At 27.1% G+C, this 21,475-nt stretch overlaps 1 protein-coding gene across 22 annotated transcripts in view; it reads right to left on the bottom strand.

The window, feature by feature from the left end:
• per (period circadian regulator) overlaps nucleotides 1-21,475 on the bottom strand; it is a 94,717-nt gene that overhangs the window by 4,238 nt on the left and 69,004 nt on the right. For 14 of the 22 annotated variants that reach the window (XR_015432622.1, XR_015432624.1, XR_011637020.2 and 11 more), the window contains 9 exons: nucleotides 20,658-20,763; nucleotides 20,409-20,449; nucleotides 17,946-18,058; nucleotides 16,605-16,738; nucleotides 15,908-16,516; nucleotides 15,553-15,824; nucleotides 14,676-14,849; nucleotides 12,198-12,491; nucleotides 5,181-5,425 (listed from right to left, as the gene is read on the bottom strand). Coding sequence is in view for 8 of the 22 variants with exons in the window: in XM_087159724.1 (XP_087015850.1) it covers nucleotides 6,798-6,836; nucleotides 12,198-12,491; nucleotides 14,676-14,849; nucleotides 15,553-15,824; nucleotides 15,908-16,516; nucleotides 16,605-16,738; nucleotides 17,946-18,058; nucleotides 20,409-20,449; nucleotides 20,658-20,763 (1,782 nt within the window). In the remaining 14 variants the exon portion in view is untranslated. Of the gene's footprint in view, nucleotides 1-5,180; nucleotides 5,426-6,751; nucleotides 6,837-12,168; nucleotides 12,492-14,675; nucleotides 14,850-15,552; nucleotides 15,825-15,907; nucleotides 16,517-16,604; nucleotides 16,739-17,945; nucleotides 18,059-20,408; nucleotides 20,450-20,657; nucleotides 20,764-21,475 lie in introns of those variants that run through there. The other 8 variants (XM_087159722.1, XM_087159723.1, XM_071182367.2 and 5 more) reach the window with 4 other exon arrangements.

Below are 21,475 nucleotides of genomic sequence, written 5' to 3'. Positions count from 1 at the left end.
TTTATTTTTTTTAATCTTAAAAATTTTTGCGACAGTTAGCGTAACACTGTTAAATTCATTATGTCTACATGAATCCACAAAACGATCCTTCTATCAATAGAAATATTTTCATATTAGTAAATGTTCCAAAATGCGGTAAGAAACTTTAAAAAAAAATCAAAGGGAGTAAGTTTGAAAAATAAAATATATAGTTATCTTGGGAAAAACATCTAGATATATTTAACAAGAGCACATTGGTGCCTTTACAATTAAAATTGGCACAAACATCAGATACCAGTATGAAGATATTCTCCCTGTACATAAATAAAACCATAAGTAATACCCAGTTTAATCCCACCTATAGAAGCAACTACTTTTTTTTAATTAATTATTAGGAATGGATCTATTCCCAATTAATCTGGATAATTTAAGTTCTACTGTTATAATTGACTTTAATTATTATATTGTAATAATGATTTCATAATTATACATTAACCCTTTAACTGTTGAGTTATATGGACAAATTTATCTAAAGTTTCCAATATCCAGTTTATTTAACAATGGAGAAAACCTGCTAGCTGTGTAGGAAAGCAACAAGGTCAACCCTAAACAGCTCGAGGCAAACAGTTAAAGGGTTAAAGTTTTAATTTCGGATTTATACCTTTTATAAATAATCAAAAAAATTTAATATACTGAAATTTCCCAAATTTATAAAGAATATATTGAAAATTTAACCAATAGTGACTAAGTATATACATGCAATGATTTCTTGCCGAAGAATTGACGTTAAATGACTCAAATAGTGTAATACTTAACCAAAGGATTTTTCTGCATTATGAAATGAATGTAAAATATGAGCATTTAAGATACGTTTTATGATATTCAGACAGATAAAGGCCATATTGAAATGCAAGTCATTGCATAATTTATGAAACCAAGTACTCTAAACTTTTCTTAAAGCCTTCTAATTAGTCTAATAAAATAAAAACTTTGGATTATTATTCCTGTCAGTCCAATGCTTAATGTATGAACTTAATGAACAAGTAATTGATGTTTAAAATTGCGTAATATGTTGCTTCCATAACTTTTAATGTATTACGCATTTAAAATTATGTATTTAACTATTAAAACATTTAACTCTTAATATTTAACTATAAAAATATTTGGCTCATTGGACCTGACGATTCCCTGTATACTGTATACCCCGCACAAAATCGTCCATGTTTCTATAACAAATCAATACCTCTGGGGGTACTGAATTGGAGATTGATCGTTCTCTGATTCAGGTCAAATTTACGCTCTGTGGATGTATGAATATATCTGCCCTTTAAACGGGCTGTGAGGTGCGTGTGGCTGAAATTGGATTGTTGGCCATAGATTGCGCCACTGAAAAATAAGAAACTAACTCTTCGACCTAAATTCACTTGGTTTCACCAAGCAGGAGCCAGGTATTTGGTAAGTGGCATTAAAAACAATGAACTACAACACAAACGTCATATTTTTAAAGCTACTTTTTGATTTTCATTTCAGAATGTTTATTTTGATTAAAAGAAAATATCACATGACAAAGAACTTGTTTCTTACACATTATAAGAATGTAGAATGAATCTATACTTAAATATTACAGAGAGAAAAAAATTATAATAACAAACATGCATGATATAAAATCATAGCTTCATAATTAGTATTTTTTTAATTAGTTTTTAATTTAAAAATATCAAAACTAAGGAAACTATCAAAATGCCATTTCATTATACAGTCAGCCCTGCTTAAAAGAATACCATTAGTTCCAGACAACTGTATTCAAATAAGCGGGATGTTCAAGTAAATGCTATTTTTTTAGGAAATTTTAATGATCAATAGACAATTATGATTAGAACTGTGAATGTTAATACAGTGAAACAAACTTCAGGAAATACCACTTCTGTTTAGCAGCCTAATTTGTTTATTACCACTTTTGAAAGACATGGAATTTTTTCCATACACTTAGGTGTTTAAAAAACCTTTAAGAGAGACCATGAAAACCTCCTCACCAAATACGTAAAAGGTATTAGCAAAACAAAAAAGTAGATTAAAATGTATTCAAAATATTTGTGAGTGACTCTTATTTAGAGAACTCTTTTTGATATTCTCTGAAAGAGATTGACAATCTAATGTTGCAATTAGAGTGCACTAAAGACTATGCTATCAATGATTTATTTTAGAGTTGTTGAAAGTTAAATTAGAAAAAACAAAGATTCTCAAACCAACTTCTTCTCTTTTTTTTTTAAAAGCAAATCAATTTTTATACTATAAAATTAAATGTAAATTTAAACAAAAAATTTAGTTCTACATCATTCATAATTTGTAAATTTGTTTTTACACAATTTTATCAGATGGAGTCATTTTTATTTATGTTAAATTTTTTCATCAATTTGGTTATTTCTCTACTTTTTACCTTCCCACATTCTAAATGGTGGGAGTGATATGTGTCAAAGATGGATAAAAAAAAAAAAAACATCGTTTATTGTGTAACTGCTAATAAGATTTTATTCTTACTTAAACTACCCTCGACACCTGCTTGGAGCAGGAAATGGATAAGAAGTCCCTATTGAAATGACCCTAATATGTCTGCTGGGGAAACATTCTAATAAAAAATATTTTTTCTCTTCTTTATACAACTAAGTGAGGGCGGGCAAACATAAATAATTGCTAAGATAAGAAAAGTTAATATTGACTTTATATATTTTTGTTCCACTAAATTTTACTCGTATACGCTGTTCATTTGATTAACTGATATGCAATTAAGTGGGGACGACTGTATCGTTAAATAATACACATGTAATGAAACTTTTAAAGGTAAAATGAACAACATGCATAGCATAAATGCATGCAAAATTACATTGATATTTTATGAAGAGGACTGAAATAAAATTAACAAATAATGTATGCAACAAGCATATTACTGAAAGCAATAAAAATTTGCTAAAAAAGTTTATGATAAATTCATTACCAGTAAAAATTGCCAGCCTATAACTGCAAAATGTTTTCATAAGTATTTACTATTAATAAATCACAATTATCATAAAAATCATATTACCAAGAAATTATTATAAAATTAAAAAAATTAATTTAAAAAAAAAATGCCAGCATAAATTTATTTGTAAAATTTATTGGTAAAATTTATATGGAATGTGAATTGAAACTATCACCAATTAAAAAAATATCTTTGCTCATATTTTAATGTATTTTGGGTATTATCAAAACTATTAATATTTCACACCAGAAGAACAAGAAAATTATTCAAATAGTTCATCAATGATTAAAATTAGCTCTTACAAACTTATTAAATGTAAATAAAAAATTCAGCATGTTATACTTTTTTACAATAATTTGAATTCCACCTTTCTTTACAGGATTGAATAAAAAAATTCCCTCTGAGATTCAAAGAGGAGAAAATCAACACTCATAATTTTAAATAAAATTAGAATAAATTCCAAAAAAAATGAACAATTTGAAAAATCAGTTAAAGAAAAAGGGAACAAGTAATGTACAATTTCTTATGTTTGGCTCTGCTTCTTATTCTCAATGAGTTTCAAAATTCATTATAAAGATTGAGAATAGATGGCGCTGCAAAGCTGAATAAACTATAAAATAATGTTTTCTAAATGCAACAAAGTATCTCAGCTAGAGGACAAAATTTATGGAAACCCTTGCATGGTCAGAATGGCCATACATGCAGGAGAAAAATTAAATACTGTTTTATAGTTTTTCCAATGAGTCATCTGTCAATAAATTTCGAAACTTGCGGAGAATAAATCAATGCTTTTCCTATGCAGAATGCATTTAAAATTTGCATTTTTATCTCCGTACATTTTTTGGTGATTGATTTTTCAAATCATCGACCCTTTTTGAGACAGTCGGTATACTTGAATCTATGGTTCAGATATGATAGACTACTGTAATGTAAAATCATCTATCATACCTCTTTTTATCTATCATATTATTTTACATCCATCAATGGCAAACAATGTAGCACATGATGCTTTATGGTAAGAGAAGAAAATATTAATACAAGGTAAGAAATAAACACCAAAGAAATTTAAATTTAGTTATACTCCTTTAAATATAATATACAGGAAAAAAATATTTTAATAAAAGAATTAAGTTGATTAATAACCAAGTCTTATATTCAATTATACCAATAGCAAGACTCATAGACATACAAATATTATTAAAGAATAAAAAATGTATATAAATTATTGGCTAATATGTTTGCTTAAAAATATCGGGAAATAAAGATTTGTGAAGTATGGTATATACCGAACATTCTATTGAACAAATTATTCAGATTTACACAATTACATAAATTATGTTAGTGATTAAAATTATGTAAATTGGTAGCTACTATTTTGCATAAAAAGAACCAATAAAGGTAATAAAAAAAACAAATGAATATATGAAATAATATAAATGTTTTAAACTACTTAAAAGGAAAATCTACCGTTTTGTCCTGCACTTGATGCATGTTAATAGTCAAAAGACATTTTTAATATATGCATTTATGTCTGAAATACCTTTGCCTAAAAAGTCGATATTAAAATTAATTTTTTTCATATTTAAAAAAACACCAAATGTTTACAATTAAAAACTATCTAAATTAAGAACAGAAACATTTTTCTTCTGAAACTTGTGGCTTTTCATAAGCAGATGTTTACATGTTAAGAGTTACTATTTTAAGCAATTTACAAACCAAAAAGCAGTTAAAAATTTATTTTTTTTAATGATTGCAACTTGGCAATATTTAGAAAATGAGAAATAAAAACCTAATACAACCAGATTTTTTCCAATCAAAAACTAAAGACAGTAGTCTTTATTACAAACAAAAATGCTATGAAGTAAATATAAATGTTTATTGTATTTTGGCAATGTTTAAGATTTTGATTTATAATTAGAATGAATGACCAATCACGGGTGCTCTTGAAGTCGTTTAAAAAAAAAGAAGTCATATTTTTAAATGACTACATTATTTAATATGTAGTTATTTAAAAAAGCTGCATATTTTTAACAAATGAATTGTTTAATGTTTTAAAGAAAGAAATTTCTTGTAATTAAATGGGAAAACATAAGAGGAAAATAACTGTCTCAGATATTTAGATATAAGTTACAAACACTGAGTAAATAATGTATGTATGTACATAGATAAATATATACAAACTTACAGAGTGGTCCAAAAAATCCCAGAACAGACAGAAATACACGTTAGGTCGAGAAGAAAATAAAAAGTGCCTAATATATCACAAAGAGCTATCTAATGACACCAAACTTGACCCCTTGCATTGCTCCATGGGAGTGGGATAGCCTTAAATAGGAATCGCTATTTTTTATTTTAGATTTGGATTCTCCATAGAAAATTGCCATAATTTGACTTACAAGTTTTTTCATTTTGGTTCACAGATGAAGCTAACTACAAAATGAAAATTTGGTTTAAAATGAATGCTTCAAAATTTTTTTATTTTTAATTAATCAATTTGAATAGCAATAAAAATAAAACTTTAGCTTGCTCAAAACACTGTATAGTAGAAACAGTTTAAAACATTTTGTAAAAAATATTTATTAGCTGTAATTTTTACTTTTCTATGATCTAAAATTTTTTAAAGGAAATGCCAATGAAAACTTATAATGAGCCAGGTCTAAAACTACTAAATATATCCAAGTAATTTTTTGTTGCTATTAAATGTTAATTTGCATAATTAAATTGCTTCAAACATAATTTTTTAAATCAAGTTAATAGAAAACACTTCTTAACTAAATAAAGAATATAGCAACTTAATATAACAAAATAAATAAAAATTCAAAAAAATAAATAAATAAATAAAATGATACAGAAAACAATAAGTTACTGTTTTTTGGAAAAAGGAAAATTTTCATCGGAATAATAATTTGTTAATGAATATCTTTAAAGGCTTAAACAATATCTTGCAAATTATGGAACACTTGTTCTAATTATATACTTTCAATTCTTGAATGAGATTAAAATTAATAAAAATTTTCAATAAATGTGGTGTATATAATGTAAAAACATAAACACAAGAATATATAAGATAAACTAAATATGAAACAGAATGAAATATTTGAATAAGAAAATTAAAAAGTTAAAAACAGAATATTTAGTTGCATAGACTAACATTATGAGTAATTTGGTTATAATATCTGACTGTTGAATTTAATTTATTATTAGTTTAATGATATTATGAAAATTCTTGTTTGTGTAAGTATAAGGCTATATACAGTTATACCTAAGGGCAGTTAAATATAGATTTTTCGTTAGTTTAAAAAAACAGCTTTTTCTACATTTTCTAAACTTCATATAATAACTCTCAAATAATTTTAAAAAGATTGTTATGGATAAGTTAATGTCTTTTACATCAACTATGAATTCTTGATGTAGCTTCATCAACAGCTTGGCAGCCATACACAATATAGTAACTGTTTGATATTTCCATATGTTTAATTCTTGTTTAATACTTTTATTGTTCTTAGTTAATTAAAATCTAAACTTATTCAAATATACATTTTTAATGCAATTTAAAATAATCCAAAAAGAAAAAATATTATTTTAATTAAACAAGGTTTTTAAGTAACAAAAGTTTGGAAAAGTAGTAGTAGTTAGCAGCTTTTTATAGCTCTTCCTGCAATTTCTTAAACATTAAACTAAATTTGAAAAATATGCTGTCTTGATATTTAACAATCTTTGTAACCAACAAAAACTGATTGCATGAGAATTTCAGACCTGCATATCTTCTTTTGATGATGACACATCTCTGCTATGATCTCCTTTATTTCTGGATGCTCTTGCGTGGGTCAGAGCTGCTATTCTAAGGGAACTTGTATTTATGTTAATATTGTTTAAAGAATTATGATTTGGCAGTTAGACACAGTGTCCAATAAATTTAGATAATATATTGGGGGAAAACATCCAATATGATTGGAGAATTTGTTTAATAAACTGGCAGAAAAACAATCGAAATAGATAGAAATTGGGATCAAAAGGAACATTGTTTTTTAATTAATGCAATTGATTTTATATATCTGTAAAATTAAAGTTCACTCTTTATATGAAGAACATATTATTGTAAAATTTAAAACCTGCAAACTAGCGAGGCACACATCTCTTTTGGTCTTGAAGACAAAATGAAGTTAAACTTTTAAAAAAATTGTTCAGCAATTAATAGCTTGTCTTTCCTTCTCATCTTATCAAATTAAGTTTCAGTAACTTAATTTTAAGTACTTTTTTAAAAAGTGCAGTTAATTTTTTAAGTATTGTAATTTCAGACATTCTTGCCTTTTTAAACTTATGAATGAACTTTAACAACTATAACAGTTGAATATAATTATTTCATCGCGTGCTCTGTGGGTAAATTTCAGAATTTTTCAATTGTGTTGCAGATCAATTTAGAGGTTCTGCTATTGGGAATGATTTACGTGTAACTAATTTATGTGGATAACTTGTTTGCATTGGTTCATAGAATAATTAATAAGCTTTAATACATAGCAATGCATGCCAAAATTTTTTATTTCATTCAAAGTGAAAATTAGAGTAGGAATAGTTTTTAAAGTTTTATACGGTATGATAGAAGCAATATACAGGGTGAATCTGAACAAGACAGCAAAATTGCTAGCTGTTTTCATAAGTGCACAAAACCGTGTGTGTGAAGCCTGCATTGCAGCTGGGAGGAAAGACCTTATGAGCAATCGTGTTCAGCCATTCTTTGTACATCAATCATATTACCTTGAATAAAAAGTTTTTTGAAGCATCTTTTTGCCATTCTTATATTGGTTCTTTAAATATGACAGTGGAAAAACTCCTCACAGCATGTGCTCCAATCATACATTCTATGATGAATATTGCCCATGTAGATGCATTCAATCACCCAAAAAAATTTTGCCATCGTGTTCAGACTTACCCTGTCTAAGTATTAAGTGAAACAAGTTTCAACAAACTTGTTTCACATTAGTTATTCTTAAGTCAGGTGGTTAAGAATTTATTTAGTAATTTAAAAAGCTGCTCTTTTATCAACTAAACAATGGGGATAATTATGAAAAAGAGGTTCTTATGAAAAATGTTCTTGTTAATAAAAGCATTCCAATGGTCAAAAATAGCACAAAAAAAGCCTGTAAATGTATAAAACTACTTCCAAGTACATACAATATTCTCATATTACTTCAAACGAAATCAAATAGTCAAATATTTTTAGATTCATCTAAATCTAAAGGAACATATCTTAGAGATATTAAAAGTCCTTTAAACCTTGAACATGCTTTTGGAAAAAGATTTAACTAATATTAAAACTACAGTAAAATAATAAGTAAATAATGAATTGCGTAAAAAGTTATAAACTTGCTAATTGTGTGCAAACTTATTGAACACTGTGTCATAAAAACCTTATTTAAAAGTTAAAATTGTTTTGCTTGAGCAAACATTAAAAGCAAAATTAAAGTTTTAAAAAGAAAGAAAAAATGCGTTTTGATGAAGTAAATAAATATATTTATTTCTAGTTAATCAAAATACTAATTAATTTCAAATTTGTAAGTTAAAAACAGTAAAATAAATTATGAGGTTAAAAAAAAAAAAAAAAAAAAAACTCACCAGTCAAGTGCTTTGTATGAAAAGAAATAGTTTTAATTAATTGAAAAAAAATTATAAATCTAAATTCATATTACAGTCTACACTCTTCAATACGACCCCCAATTACAACAACCACTCTATAATAACATCAATGTAATAAGCCTTCCATTTTAATGTTTATTGTAACATTAGAACAATACCATTAATTCCAATATAGTGATTAAAATTCAGTTTCTTTTTATTCTGATAATATTTTTATTCTAGTAAAAGCATTTTTCCAGAAAGAAATTTTTCCTCATTGATAGAGTCATTTAATAACAAAAGTTTCAAAAAAATTATTTAAGTCACTATTTTTAAAGTACCACATACATATTAAAACTTAAAACCGTGATGATGTCCTATATCTAATGATTGGGTTTAAAAGAAAACATCAATCTTTAGAAGGAAACAAAAAACTGATGAAGTATATTTTTGCGTTTAAAAATTTCATTATTTCTTCTCATAAATTTTTAGTCTTTAAGGAGGGTTCATTTCTGAGTTCATTAAAAAGTGTGATTTAACACATCGTTCATTTTAAACTTGTTTTTAGGCACAATAAATAGTATGAGTGACTAACTTTTAGCCGTAAGTCATTTATCAAATATTACTGCTGCTCCTCAAATTTTTTCCGTTGCTTTCTTCTCATTTTCCTGATACTTTTAAAAGTATATAGAATTATGCAAAATTAGTACAGTGTGCATAAGAGATGACTTGATATTTAGGGAAGTCAGGATGCAGTGATGTTATGCTTTGCAATCCATTTTCAATCTTATAACACGGGCCGTTCTGTCGAGAGTTGACTGAATATGCATATGAAAGATAATTATTAATTGACAAATTTTTCCTTACAGTATATTATATTACAATGCATAAACTAGGAACTGAAACTGAAGTGTTTTTGCAAATACCAAAAGGAAAAACTAAAATAATAAATTAAAAAACTGACAAATAAGAAATAATCATAAATAAATATTAGAAATCAGTTATAATTCTTAAAACATCTAGCTATCGACCTTTTTACGTCTACTGTTAAATAAACATTTAACTTTAAATCACAGGTTGTCAAAATGTGCTCAGGAAAAGTTAGGACATTTTTTAATTTTAAAAAGATGACTATAAAAAATAATTTTACACACACAAAAAAAAAAGTTTTAATACTTATTAGAAAACTTTGCGCTCTCGATGTGTAAGAAGAAGAAAAAAAGAGCATACATGAAAAGTTGACTATATGAAAAGGAAGTCAGCATTTATTTAATCTATGCAGCAGGCAACAGTATTTAAAAGTCTGCCAAATAGAATTCTATTGCACAGATCAAAATAAAAAATTTTAACTAATAGTGGCAAAATAATAAAACAGCAAATTGTGGAACTGCTGCAATATCTGCCTTGAATTTATTTTAATTTTTTTAAGCAGGGAAATCTAATGACAAACAAGATAGAATGACGAAATAGCTTAGCAACGTCAAAGCTATTTTGTCATTCCGTTGACTAAATGAGGTTAATAGCTGCTAGATAAAACTTAATGAAAATAAAAAATTTAATATTCTGAACTTTTTTTTTTATTTCAGTTCAACTTATGGGGTCTCATAACTTATGCCGTACAGATTAAAAGATGCTGCTGCACGAAATATTTAACATGAGCAATATTTTCTCTCCATTCTTTGTAAAATTACAGGAAGATAACAGGAGAATTACTGGTAGTGAAATAACTTAACACTATTTTTTAGTTTTGAATAAGGCAAAACACATGCTTCAGAAAATGATGAAAATTAATATTTTTTTTAATTTAAAGTGAAAATAGTTTTTTTTTTCTAATTTAGAGAAAATGGTGCCTGGTTTCAAAAGATTGATAATAATGTTTCGTGCCATAAAAAACTGTCTTCGACCAGTTACGAGAGTGTGAGCTTTGTGGAGAGGATACAAAATGGTTCATTCATAGAAGATTAACCGGGCATTAAAAAAATTTCTGTAATGAAAGCCGTTTTGTAACAGTGTCTGTAATGTGAAGTTGCCTTGTACATGATTTTTTTTTTTATTAAGTAAAACACCTAAAGAGACATACTGAGGCAAATAAAGTTATTTAAGTATAAAAAATCTGTTTTATTCTTTATGATTAATATTGTCTTAATGCTTTTCTAAAATTTTAAATTTTATTAATTCTTTTGAAATTTTAGAAAATATAGTTTCAAAGTTATTCTTAAAATGTTACCAACAATTTTAAAAATGTTATCACAAATATTTTATGAAAACTGAATACTGGTTCTTCAATATCAATATTTATTTCGTTAGTTGAGAAGGGGGGGAGAGAGTTGGACATAATGCCCTTTAAACAACTTCAAAATTATTATTAAATAGAAATTATACTTACTACTATTAATAAATATACTATTATATATATATATATATATATATATATATATATATATATATATATATATATATATATATATATATATATATATATATATATATATATATATATATATTCATTTTTTACTTTTATAGCATCTACTTTAAGGTTCTTCAATACCTCAATAAATAAGAAGTTCATGTACAGAGACAGAGATTTCAAATAATTTTAACTGCCTCGTTCAATCTTAATTTAATTAATCTTGGTTTTAAAACTAATACTAATTTATATAAATACAATTCTAAACACAAAAGGGAATATAATTAATTAATAAAATAGATTACATATCTTTGATATTAAGTATTGTAGTTATCTTAATTGATAAACAATGAATTAACATTATAAATTTACTTACAAAATTAATATTATATTTTGTCATAAGTAATATAGTTATCAACATTGTTGGTTGGAAATTTATTTTATTAACATTAAAAAAAAGAGGAAAATGCAATATTGTTGATACTAGAGAACAAATAATGGCTGTTGAATAAAAAATATGGCTGTTAAATCTCAATATATTTCTACAAATTTTTAAATATTTAAATTAGGCTATGATAAATTTTGAATTATAAGCAATATTTTAAGATAAATATTGCTTAATTCAACCAGCAATCTATATCTATAAAAAAATGTGGAAAAAGACAATTGGCTAACTAATTAAAATTGAGCTAATTTGAGAGAAAATATATATATATATATTATTATTTGCGCATTACAAACAAAACAGTATACCTCTGCCAACATATATACCATATTTTTTGCAATAAGTTATATGGTACAAGTATTATTCTGTACAGCTAGCAAAAGTTAAACGTTTGAATTCTTCTAAATAAGTAAACAAATAAAAATAGGGTATATATTGTGCTACACACAAATAAAGCAAAGCAATGTGAATAAAGCGCAAATAAAGGTACAGAAATAGACATAATATGGTTCTGGTTCTCTAAACAAGAACTTTCCTCAGTGTCTAACTGAAAAAAGGGTGTTGATTTTTTTTTTTTTAAGAAACTGAAGGTTTGAAGGCTAATAGAACTAAAACTACAGTATGTCTATTTCCGTACTTTTATTTGTGCTTTATAATTGTTTCAAAGACAGATAAAAAGTACAAGCAAAATGAGTAATAAAATAATACCAGATAGTAGATTTCAAATGTTAACTCACTTCAGTTACAGCCTCTTCTGTTGTTAAACCAAGCATTATGTCTTCAGTTATACAAAAGCCATCTTCAATTTTAGGTTTACTTTCATTTTCATCTTTAATTTCTTTCTGAAGCATTTGTAGTTGTTTATTTACAAGATCTGGTTGTTGCATTGATTTCAACATTTCCCTATCTTTTTTTAATACTTCATCTACATTTGATGTATTCATTTGATATCTGAAAGCTATTTCAGAATTCAATTCTATTTTGTCAGAGCTGGATGCAGCGTAAAATTTTTTCACGTCAAAATCCATATCCTATATAAAAATAAAAAAACATTTATAAGTGTGAAAAGTGTGTTCCATAAGTTTAACTTAAATTTCTTAAAAAAACATAATTCTGTTTTTAAAAGGAATTAGTCAGTAATGTAAAATTAATTGATGAGTATTTGATAGAGATATATTTTATAAATGTTAGAAGAATAAGAAATCATATTAAGAGTTTGGCTTTAAAAACAAACTCCAACTATTTACAGAAACCAGGGGTGATTGTGAGCCCAAGTCAAAATTCTGGAAAATTTCTTGAGTTTAAAAAGAAGTTTAAATTGAAAAATTAGAAAAAAAATTCAAACAAGTTTTTTTTTTCTTCCTTTTTCTCAATATTTCTTAGTTTACTTAAAATATTTTTAAAATTTTACACATACCTACGATGACCTGGAGAAGTAATTAAAATTTACAAATATGTCTTTCTTTCCTAAGTTTATGATTATAACAATTATTTACTGATAAAAAACGAATATTAATCATGAATATAAGCTTATAAAGTATATCTCTGGCTCTCCCTTACAAACAAATAAAATAAACTGTGTTTTTAAGTTCCACCTTTGAAACTTTGATTTCCGGAAACTTCTGTGATCAATGATTTTTTGAAACGTCTGAACCTTAGATCTCCGGAAACTTTCGGATCACTGTTAGCGAAAAATCCGGAAATCCGGATTTTTTCCGGAGCGCAATCAGCCCTGAGAAACCTAACAAGATTGACAAAAAGGAAAAAACATCCCTTTCAGATATTTGAATTTACATTTTGGAAAAAGACTGAGATCCAGGATTGTTTTAAGACAAGTTTTCATCTTAAAATAATATTTTGATATTTATGTAAATTTTTAAAATATATATATATTTTTAACATCCAATATAGAATTGTTAATGCCGGCCTCTTTTTGAGGTAAAGACTTAATTTTTCATAAAATTAAGAAAATTTTTAAACAAATTGTTTTAAAAACTTGTTATAAATAATTCTTATTTTCATTAACTTTAAAATACAAGTTACTGATAGTTTAATGGCATTTGATAACACAAGCAAGGATTATAGCATAGCAAGTAAAGGACAGGCTCTATAGGCTATTATAGTATGTATCTCCTCTATATTCCCTCCCCTGGAAAGTATTCATCCTGTCTCTCAGTGCTGATAACACAGCAAATCAAATTTTGAGTATTCAGAAAGATAATTTTTACAAAGTTAATAATTTATTTATTTATAATGTCTTTGATTTTTTATCACAATTTTGAATAAATCAGTACTGCCAGTAAACTGGCTTCTTTGGGAGTTATTGAATATAAAAAATAAAATAAAAAATTTTCAGTAAAACTCTGGTACAAATTTACTTAAATATAGTAAGGAGAAAAAAAAACAGATAGACAAAAGCATTGATAGCAGAATATAATGAATTTTCTTTCCATAAAAAAACAATTAACTTTCATTTCTACTCTGTAGAACTCAAAATACATTTTTCAAAGAAAGAAAAAGAAAACACATTGTTAATAGAGTGAACTATTAAATTTTTAAAACAATATTGTATTTCTTTATACAAAAAAAAGAAACTTAGAGCAAATTTTACTCTACTAATTTGAATATCTAGCTCATATTTAATACTTTATGTTTCAATCCTAGTTCTAAACAGTCATTAAAAATATTTGGTAGCATTATGAAAAGCTAGTAACATATTTGCGAAAACAACCATTTTTTAAAAGACTAACATATTTGCGAAAACAACCATTTTTTAAAAGACTAACTCAAAATAAAATTTATGTTTTTCAAGAAAGTCAGCAAAGTAAGTTTGCTCAAGCAGATTAGTTAAAAAGTTAAGGTTAGTAACAAATAAACTAAACTCAGTGGTGCGACAGCCCATAGAGGGCCAAGGCCTACTGTGTCCATTTCAATTTTCTTGATCTTGGGCTCTGGGGTGCAGGAGCAGATGTTCCGGTTAGGTGGTCAGTCGAATGCGGAACCCCCAGTGTTTAGTTCCCAAGCATGCTTGGTACTCTTTTATCTATCCACTGAAGGGATGAAAGGCTGATCAGCCTTTCATCCCGAGGATCAAACCCAGGACCTGTGGCACGGGAGCGCAAAGTGCTACCACTCAGCCACCAGGCGTCAAGGTTAATAACAAATGCTATCATTAATGCCTCAATTTTTTTTTTCTAAATAAAAAGCAAATTTACCTCATCTTTGTCTTGTGACTGCTGTGATGAGCTTTTTGTAAAAGATGACAATGATTCATCAATTTGCATATCACTTTCAATGCCTTCACTATCTTGTTTATGGTTTTGTGCAGCTTTGGCCATTTTTGTATTCTCTTTTTTGTATGCTGAATACTCTTTACCAGCAACAGTATTCTATAAAATAAAAATTGCGTTGAAGAATAAAAATGCAAGAATAAATCATAATAATTATGCAGTAATATACTACTACTTAACCTTACAGCATTTGATGTTAAGAAAAATACTAAAGTTTATACATTTGAAACAAATGAAACGAAAAAAAGTTATTTTACATTTAATTTTTAAAAAAATGAACAGCAGAAACATAATTGTGTTGCACGTAAATTATTTCTAAAAAAAAGACACATCCAGTGAAAAATACAATTAAATAAAGTTAAAAGTTTCGATAAACTGTTAAGACTTTTAAGCAATGTCAAAAATTTGTTCAGGGTTGGAAAAAAAATTATTAGCCTTCTTCTTAATGTAAGTACTGTAGAAGATCCTCATAATGTGAAACTTGATACATGAGGCTCTGCATTAGATATAATTTTGAGTTACATAAATCATTTAACTTACTCACTAAAACATGACAAGATATATCTGGAACAGATAAATATTAATGCCATAAAATAATTTTAAAACAAAAAAAATAAACTGAACTGAAATATTTATGATTTTCCTAAAAAGTTAATTATTAGTTATGGTTTAGAATTATCAACAGCATTAGAATTAACAACCAGAAAAATTTAACAATTTTAGTTTGCTTTAGAGATTAAGTTGATAGATCTTAATGTAATTAAAACACAATTTTTTTAATGAACACCTAAAAAATACTAACTTTAAAGGTAGTGGATGTTTCAGATGCAACTGTAGTAGTAGTTGTGCTATGATGAGAAGTAGTGGTGACTCCAGATGAGCGAACAGTATGATGATTACAGTTTAGATTTTCAACATAGGTTGGCATTGTTGGAAATGGAAAGCCTGGCGTCAATGGGAAATTAATAACTGGATTGAAAGGGAGATTTTGGTTCTCTGAATTAGGTGTAGGTGTATAAGACCAAAATGGATTCACAGCAGGAGGGAAACAAGGTACACTTCCCATGTAAACAACTGCAAAATTGAGGAAAACAAAATTTAAAAATTATAATTATAAAATAATTTTAATTATGTGTTTATAATGAAATACAAATTACCAGGAACAAAGAAAGGTGTTGGTATAGGACCAGATCCAGGACAAGTATTGTGCGAGAGAAGGCATGAATTGTTTGCATTGGTTATGGAAGTTGAAAAATTATCTTGATTGCTTCGGTCAGGATTTGGAGCAGCGCACCTATATCCTGTGTGAACAGTAGCAGTGGTGGGAGTGTTTGTTTGAGATGTCAAATTATGATTTCGGTTGTTCTTTTTATTTTTCGAATGCCCGATATCATTTTGCTGGACTCTGTTTTCTTTAATAGGGATAGCTGTCTTGTGTGAAGTATTCTTGCGCTGTTGTTTGATTTGTTTTTGACTTATTTTATTATGAGCACTTAGTGTTTCTTCCGTTAGTGCAAAACAAGATGCAAAAGTAATATTGTCCTCATTACTGTCACAAGAATTTTTCATTCTGGATGATTTGGATTTCGATGGACCAGCCTGGCTTGAATCTAGATCATTGGTACCTTCTTTTGCCCAGCTTTTACCATAACCAGAGTCTCCAGTTATAGAAGAGGACATATTGCCTTTTGAAGAATTGCTGCCAGACTCCTGAATTTTACGATCGTAATTTGGTGAAGCAGATTGATTTTCTTTGGAAGCGTTACCTAAATAATAATTATGAAAATATAAATTTAACTTAATTTAAACAATAACAAGAATGCATTTTAGAAATTGATATTTTAAATAACGGACCTGATACGTTTCCAGATCCTGAACCATTTCCAGAGCCAGAACTGCTACCTTGATACTCTTCGACACTCGAGCTTTTATCATTTTTAAAATCATCAGAGCCATCTGAATAAGTTTTAGGTTGACTAGCAAAAAATCTGAAATTCAATTCAAATATGATTACAAGAACATAATGATCTTTGCAGTTCAATATAATAAATTAAAATATAATGTATTAATTTTGCGCTTTTAATGTTTTTGAAACATTAAATACCTAAAGTTATCATGGTAATTTATCTGAAGATAAAAAGAATGAGAAAATAAAAATATTATAAATGGGACTTGAGGTTTATGTGATAATCATTTATTCAAATATATAAGATAATGAAGCTTAAAACTGACATACTTTAAACGAGTATTCTCTATAGCAAATCAAAAAACTAACCAAAATGTGTTCAAATATTTGGAGAAAAAAATTGTTATATAACACATAACAGCCAGCATATGAATTGAAAATATTTAATCTTTAAATTTTTGTTCCCACATTTGAAAGAAATACTCATCTAGTCAAAACTTATGTTTAGATATTTTTTTAATTTTAATTTAGATAATAATTAATTTTCCAAAATTAATCTGGCCATTTTGTATCCTAAAGTTAAATTAATAAATAACAAAACAGTGTGCAAGCACTACACAAAGTTGATGTTCAATATAACACCCCTAGTCCTAATAAAAACTAGAATCATAATCCAAGTTTAAGATATTGTTCAGTTCAAAAAACTATAGCAAATATTTATGCAGAACTCATAAACACTAGTCATTATTTTGACAAAAACATTGTTATTCCTTTATCCACTTATTTACACACATTTTATGTAAAATCAAAATGTGTTCATTTGTTCTTAATATTCAAGTTTTAGGAAAACACAGAATTGAAATAAATAAAAATAGAGTCAAATTTAAAAAAAAAAAAAAAAAAGAGTTATATTTTAAGTCTTATTTTTTAAGTCACACACATAACGAACTAATCAAATAATTTTAGAAAATTAAGACTCGAGAGCAAACCATATCATACAAATTTTCATTCTTACAAGTGCATAAAATTAAAAGCACTGAAAAAAGTTACTTTTCCCTAAATAAGACAGAACTCCATATTGAAGATGGAATGGTGGCACATCTGCCTTATATTTTGTGACACCTTCTAATACATTATCAGTTAAACACTATCCAATTATAACAAGAAAAACATTTTTTATTTCAAACACCTTGCAATGAGAATATATTTATATCGGAATGAAATAGTGAGATTTTCACTAAGTTACTGTTATACTTGTTTACAATGAGGGAAGTAACAAAATATTTTACCGTTCAATGTTTTCTTGATATCGCATTTGTTGCACAGTTGGTGGGGAAGAGACACTAGAGTCATTCATTTCTCGAAATGGTGAAATATCTCCCATAACCACACTATCAGGATCCTAAGTTACATAAAAAAAATATTTTGTAATGTATAACATTTTAAAATGCATTCATATCTTTCTACACACCAAAGGGAAAAAAAATAAAATTTTGAAAAATGTTTTCTCATCTAATAAACTTTAAATTTAATTTGATGTCGATTTTCCAAAAGTCAAAAGTTTCTCTGAGCTCCTTTAGCGAAAGAGTGATAGAGAAAATATGCACTATCTATGAAAGATCATAAATCAAACCACAAAAATGCAATTACAAAACTTTTTAAATGAAAGAATCATTTTACTTTTTTCTCTGCAAAAGCAATCACTTGAAAATTTCGCACTTTTTAGGAGTTCATACAAAAACAATTTTTTCCTTGCTATAACAATTGGCAAAACTTTGTTTGAGAAAAGATAACACTATACATAAATAATCATAATCAAACTACGGAAATGCAAAAACAGAAATTTTTAAATACAAGAACTCCATCAGCCATTAATATAATTTTCGTCCAAAAAAATAAATTTTCTGTTTTTCCCATATTGCAATTCAGAAAGTAACAATAAAAGTATAGGTTAAAAAAACAGTATTTTTTTGTTACCATAAGTTTCCTAACATACAGTAGAGAACCATTTATCCGGTATCCAGATAACCGGGAAACCAGAAAACCGGGAAAAATTTTGCTCGAATTTCCCGCCATTTTAAACAAGAACGAAAAAAGCGAAAATTGGACTCCTCCTTGAAGTTGAGTAGAGGAAAATGTAAGGAAGGGGAAGATTTTTTTCCCCGTTTACCCAGAGAAACGTCATTTCCTCCGTGACCTTGAAGGCAGGGAAGGGAGGATTGTTTTATTTTTTCCTTTAGGCCGTCAATCAAACTCAAGGGTGTGGCATGCTGATTTCGTTTTCTGCTTGATTTACGAGGGGGGTGGGGAAAATGCATTGCATGCATATCAGTGAACAGAAAAAGAAAAGAGAAAAATATACTTATTTGACATCGACTAATAAAAATAAAATCTTTTTCTTTTGAATAAATTCTTATTCTTTGGAAGTGCGGTATCAATTACAAGTTTTTCTTGGTGTGGAATCACATCTGCTGCAATTAAAAATCTTGTTTTTATCAACAAAAAAAATAAAATAAAAGGAGAATTGTTTATTATTTTAAACATACGATTATTTTATGAAGCAGATTGCAGTTTTGTTTTTTTGATTCCACTAGGCTTGTTTTTTTTTCTTTTCGCGATAAATTTCGCACTCAATAAATTAATTCTTTTTATTCATAAATTTTATCATTAGGTTTTTTTTATTTAATTTTTTTTTTTGAATTCCGTTGATCTTGCCTTGTTTCGGGTTTTAATATTTATGCTAGTGCCTTTTTTAACTATCGTTTCGGTTCGATAATTTTCAAGTGTTTTTATTTAGATTAATAAGTTTTCCTTTTATTTTATCGTTTCCCCCGTATAATTAGGTATGAAATATATTGCGTTATTTAATCATTGGTTTTGTTTATATTATTTAATTTAGGAATTGTAATTATTTTTAAAAAATAAATATGAGAATTTTGTATTTTTTAAACTTGATTTTCTTGTCAAAACTTGCAAATTTTTTTGTTCTTTTAAATGTTATATTTCTACCATTTTTTTTTCTTTTTAAAGTTAGGAGTACCTTTCTTTTTTCTCTTACTTTATGCAGTACACTTTTTCCTTGTACTTCGGGTTCGATAAAACATCGATTAACGACACTTTTTGGTCGATCCAGAAAACCGGGAAATTCAGATATCCGGGATAGCGATGGTCCCGAGCATCCCGGATAATTGGTTCTCTACTGTACTTCATCATTTATTTTTTTATCACAATTACTTAGTTCATATCAGATTAAATTACACAATTATGTTTACTTGATTCCTAAAAAGCATAATGTAACAAAGGGCTAAAATACATACAAAGAGAAACAAAGATTTATTAGGGGTGACTACTAACACTTGTCACTGCTTCAGTAAATCTTACATGCATTTTTCTTGAAATCATATTTCAAAAGCAGTAACAGAAAATGTCAAACATTTTTCAGTGAATTTAAGGAAAACTTTATAGAGTTATTTAAGGGAGAGTAACTTCATATTGTTTTCTAACATCAAAAATATACCATGCGTCGTGTCAAAAACCAATTTTTGTAGCAATCTGTCAATAACAAACAAAAAATTAACTAAAGATTAACTTTGCTAAGACAATGACAATGTTCAGAAAAAACAATAGGCAGATTTTTGTTTTCTCCTTAATTTTCATATGATCACCATACAGTAAAAATATTATCTTGATATTTTAAGAATACTATTTAGAGAGAAGAATGTTAAAATGAGTAATTTTTTTGTTCTACTTACTGTATGACTTCCACGTTCTTCCATAACTTCAAATTTATCACCTATAAACAAAAAATATTGATTGCATTAATTGGAAGAATTGTTTAAAATAGTTAAATATTAAAAAAAAATTTTTTTTTTTGGATGGTTAAAAAAATAAGAAGTATTTCACACAGATAGGTTAAAAATAATAAATAATTTTAAAAAAATTCTAAGCAACTGAAGTAATTTTGGATTTTTAATCTAAGTAAATTTTTTTAGTTCGCTTACCATTCACATTCGCTTTATCAATGCAGCTGTAGACAAAAGAAACCAAATCTCGTTTCCTTTTGTTACAAAGCCTTTTATTTTTCTTGAATTGGAAATTTTCCAAAGACTGAAAGCAATGAAACAAATTACTCCATAGCAAGAAACATACTTTTATAAAACAATTGTCTTTTAAACTCCAAACTTTTTCCTTAAATGATTTTATACACAAAAAAGCTACAGCACATTTGAGAAGATATTACACACCCATAACCTTCAACGACTATGGAATTTCTGTAGTTTCAGAAATTTTTTTCCTAGTAGTAGAAATAGTAATTTAATTAGCGTTACCTCTAAGCATTTTTAGAAGGGCAGACAGTGCTGCCTACCATTTGAATCGCTATAAATGTGCCTTCTTAGCTCTTATTTGTAAAAATAAGCTTTGATTCTTTAAAAACACTGTCTTTTTATTCATATTCAATTTTTAAAAAAAATAATTCCATGTGGGGGGGGATACAGTGAAACCTCCAGGAAAGTACACCTCTATTTACGACCACTTTTGGGGGGCGCACAGAATTTTTTCCATAGACATTATGTTGAAGAAAACCTTTAGAAGAGACCATTAAAACCTCTTCCAGCAACCTAAAAAACATCTGCACCAGATGCGGTAAAGGTCAAATAAGGAAACACGAAAAAAATATTAAAACAAAAAATGTAACGAAACAAATAAGTAGATTAAAATGTATTCAAAATATTTGTGCGAGGTTCTTATTTATAGAGTTCTTTTTTATTATATAACCTCACGTTGCAGCCAGAGAGCAATAAAGATGATCATGTACCTT

This window comes from Parasteatoda tepidariorum, chromosome 3 (assembly GCF_982258835.1).
Source record: "Parasteatoda tepidariorum strain Cologne lab strain chromosome 3, Ptep-v5.0, whole genome shotgun sequence".
Taxonomy (NCBI): Eukaryota; Metazoa; Arthropoda; class Arachnida; order Araneae; family Theridiidae; genus Parasteatoda; species Parasteatoda tepidariorum.
This window is presented reverse-complemented; position numbering and strand designations above follow the sequence as displayed.